Here is a 3,198-nt window from a genome sequence, read left to right as displayed (position 1 = left end):
GCCATGGCGAGGGGCGCTCCCCGGCCGGGATTGTTCCGGTGTCCCCACAGGAGCTTGTCCGCACAGCCAGGTCCGGTGCGCTGCCGCCCGCCGCCCCGTTCCCCGAGGCCAAGGCAGCATCCCCACAGGGGATGACGCCATTTTAGTATCCAAAAATCCCCCCGGACGAACTGTACAGGGGACCACCAACCCACAGAGCCACACAAACGCAGGAGGCACCCGCACAGACCCAGCGCTGAGGTACGTGTAGGCGCCCAGTGCTGGGTACCGTGTCCAGGGCATGTCCAAAGCCGGAGCAGCAGTCACACCACTAAGCACAAACCACCAGAAATAACCAAGCAGACCCCTCGTAAATGTAAACGGTGTCTGGGCAACTGAGGGAAAAAAAAAAATCATCAACTTCTGTAAACCAGCACATTTTTTACACATTGTCTTTATTCAAATTTTTTGAATAACAAAGGCCTTCATGCCACAAGCACACAGGCACCACCAACTTCTTTGATCTTCTCCTCAGCTCTTCTACTGAAGAACTTTGCTTTCACAATTACAGGCTGCTTGGGCAGCTTCCCCTTGCCCAGGACTTTGTAGTAGCCCTAGAAAGATTAAAAAAAAACCATTAAGTGTTTGTAATCAGCTGGCAGGCCCCTATATTCAGATCTGGTTTTTAGCGTGCACCAGTTAAAACCAAAATCATGACCACCATGACCTCATTCAGTATCTGTCTCCATCACAAAACTGGTACGAATTAAAGAAAAATACCCTGCAGGCCCTAGTGGGGTTGCTTTTCTTCCGAGAAAAAATGGAAACTGTAAATTGAACTTTTTCTGTAATTTAGAAGCTGGATTTTTTTCCCCATACTCCACACACAGAAAACACTGAGAAATCTGGTAAAGAAGTCACCAACCTTCTCCCACTTTTCTGAGGGAGAGAGCAGTCGGCTGCACTTCCAAGACTACCTACTATTCAATGACTTCTGGTCTGTACTCTTTACCTGTAGGACACTCCGGTACTTCTGAACAGAGAGAACACTGCTTTGCACATCTTAAATGGACAACAGAAGCTTTTGCAAGCTTTCGGAGTAGTACCACTGGAATCCTCTCATTTCATTCCCATCCTTTACATTAAAAGGACAATCATGGTACAAGCTCCATTAATACTATAGCTGTTAGAAGTTACAGGCTGTTAGAAAAAGTGGCACAACTCTCCAACACAGGTACCTTAATTTGGGACTCCAAACATACCCACTTGGCAGACAAGTTAGTGTCACTGATTCGGTGGCTGGCTGAGATATGAGACATCGCAGCCAGTGAATAGGGATCAGAAGTTTATGTCCGAGAACTATAGCACACCAAGACAACCAAACATGTTAAGATGTGACTCTAGTCTCGATGTCAGAGAAGTGACCTTATAAATGAGAACAGTTCTGCCATGTTTTTAAGCACCCTTTCAGTAACACTTTAAACAAGTAATCTTTCACCACCTTCAAAAATAAGGGAAGTCCCTGTCCACAATCACGCACAAGCCTGAGAAAAAGTTCTTACAGAAAAAACACATAACAGCACAACTACCTGTGTAACTACTTATAAGCCAAGATACTGTCCTGAGAAGTTCACTAATATTCAAGCACTGTAGCTTATTTGCAGCTCACCACTTTCCTACTCAAATACACAAGGCTAAGTTACACATGAAGTGACAATGAACTGCAGGTTTGAATACAAGCAAAAACTTACTGAGCGCACAACATCAATGACTGGGGCCAGTCCAGCCTCGTTTTTCGCATAATTGAGCCTTGTCTGTTCACTAACAAGCGTCCATAGTTTATCCAAGTTGACAGTAGGACAGAACTTCTGGTTCCTCTTCAGGTGATAGTGTCTCATGCCTACTTTTCCAAAGTAACCAGGGTGACTGTGAAAGAAACACATTCCTTGTTAGATCATGTTTTTAATCATCCTAAACAGGTAGGACTACAAATCAACACTGAAACAAGCATCTTACTTGATCAAAGTAATAAAAATGTCACATTACACCTTTATTCGTATTAATGCACCTAGTATTTAAGTGTAATAATCATAGTATCCAAACCAAGGGAAAATTATTTTCTTTGAAGTGTTTGTTCTCCGTTGAACTCTCAACTCAATCCCCCTCACTGGCGAGGCTGAGCCGCTCCTGTTGGCTCTCCCAACTCTGTGAATGCAGGCAGGACTTTCAGCACTCCTGTCACTAACCTGGTGACTGACTGAGTCAAGAACAGCCACAGCCAGTGAATATAGATTAGTGGTTACTGTCCGAGTACTCTAGCACACCAGGACAACTGGCAGCGTCCAGATGTGACTCTAGTCTCGGCAATAAAACATCCCTTACCTTTACTGTATGCAGCCAGATAGGATGCAGTTCGCATTTAACATAATATTTTGAATTTACATAACATTTTGCGTGTGCATCATTTAGCAGGGACCACGTTATAACAGGCCAGTTTGATCACATTTACCAAATGTTGCACTGAACTCTTAAAGACACCTGGTTTAAGTGAAAAGGTCCTTGATTCTAGGATCAAAAGGGACATGAATTGACTGTAGCTATAATGCCACACTTCATGTTAGAGGAAAAAATACATAGGATTGTAGGGAATTTTGTTTATTCACATATGAAAGTTAAGTTGTTTCCACTTCAGGAACATACATTTTGCTAGTGCATGTTTCAATGTTAGCTTACTATTTATCGAAGTTAATCCTGTGATGGTGCATACCACCAGCATTACCACGCCCTCCTGGATGTTTCCTGTGTTTGCCTAAAACAAAAAGAAAGTTTGTTACACTAAGAATACTATACTTGAGCTTAGAGGTACGTTCAATGTCAATTTAAGCTAATTATTCTGATTCTATTCCCTCTTCTACATCCATCTCACTTCAGCGAGATGAGCCAAATGAAAACTAGCCCTACAGGAGAAAAAAACATAACCACAGCATGCCTCTGGTTAGCTTACAGAGTACAAGACACCAGTGCTAGCACAGGTGGAACGACAAGAACAGGCAGGAACGGCCAGAGTTAGAACAGACACAGTACTGCCCCTTAAGCTTAAGGTGTCACACAACCACACTCAGGCAGCACGTATTACCCGAGTGCTACTGAAGTTACAAATCCAGTAAAGCCTAAAACAACACACAAGGCTTCGGGGCAGCCCACCACTGTGGCACCCCA

General features: G+C 43.7%; 1 protein-coding gene across 1 annotated transcript; it reads right to left on the bottom strand.

Annotated features, from left to right (window-relative positions):
• Window positions 1-400: 400 nt before the first annotated feature.
• On the bottom strand, window positions 401-2,788 carry RPL27A (ribosomal protein L27a; the record flags this gene model as incomplete). Its single annotated transcript, XM_010083205.1, has 3 exons — window positions 401-593; window positions 1,731-1,905; window positions 2,713-2,788. Coding segments are annotated over 3 exons (380 nt in total), but the record flags the coding sequence as incomplete, so codon positions are not given.
• Window positions 2,789-3,198: the final 410 nt, after the last annotated feature.

Source organism: Pterocles gutturalis, unplaced genomic scaffold, assembly GCF_000699245.1.
Source record: "Pterocles gutturalis isolate BGI_N339 unplaced genomic scaffold, ASM69924v1 scaffold24850, whole genome shotgun sequence".
Classification (NCBI taxonomy): domain Eukaryota; kingdom Metazoa; phylum Chordata; class Aves; order Pterocliformes; family Pteroclidae; genus Pterocles; species Pterocles gutturalis.
Note: the sequence above shows the minus strand (reverse complement) of the source record. Positions and strands in the feature narration are given on the sequence as shown.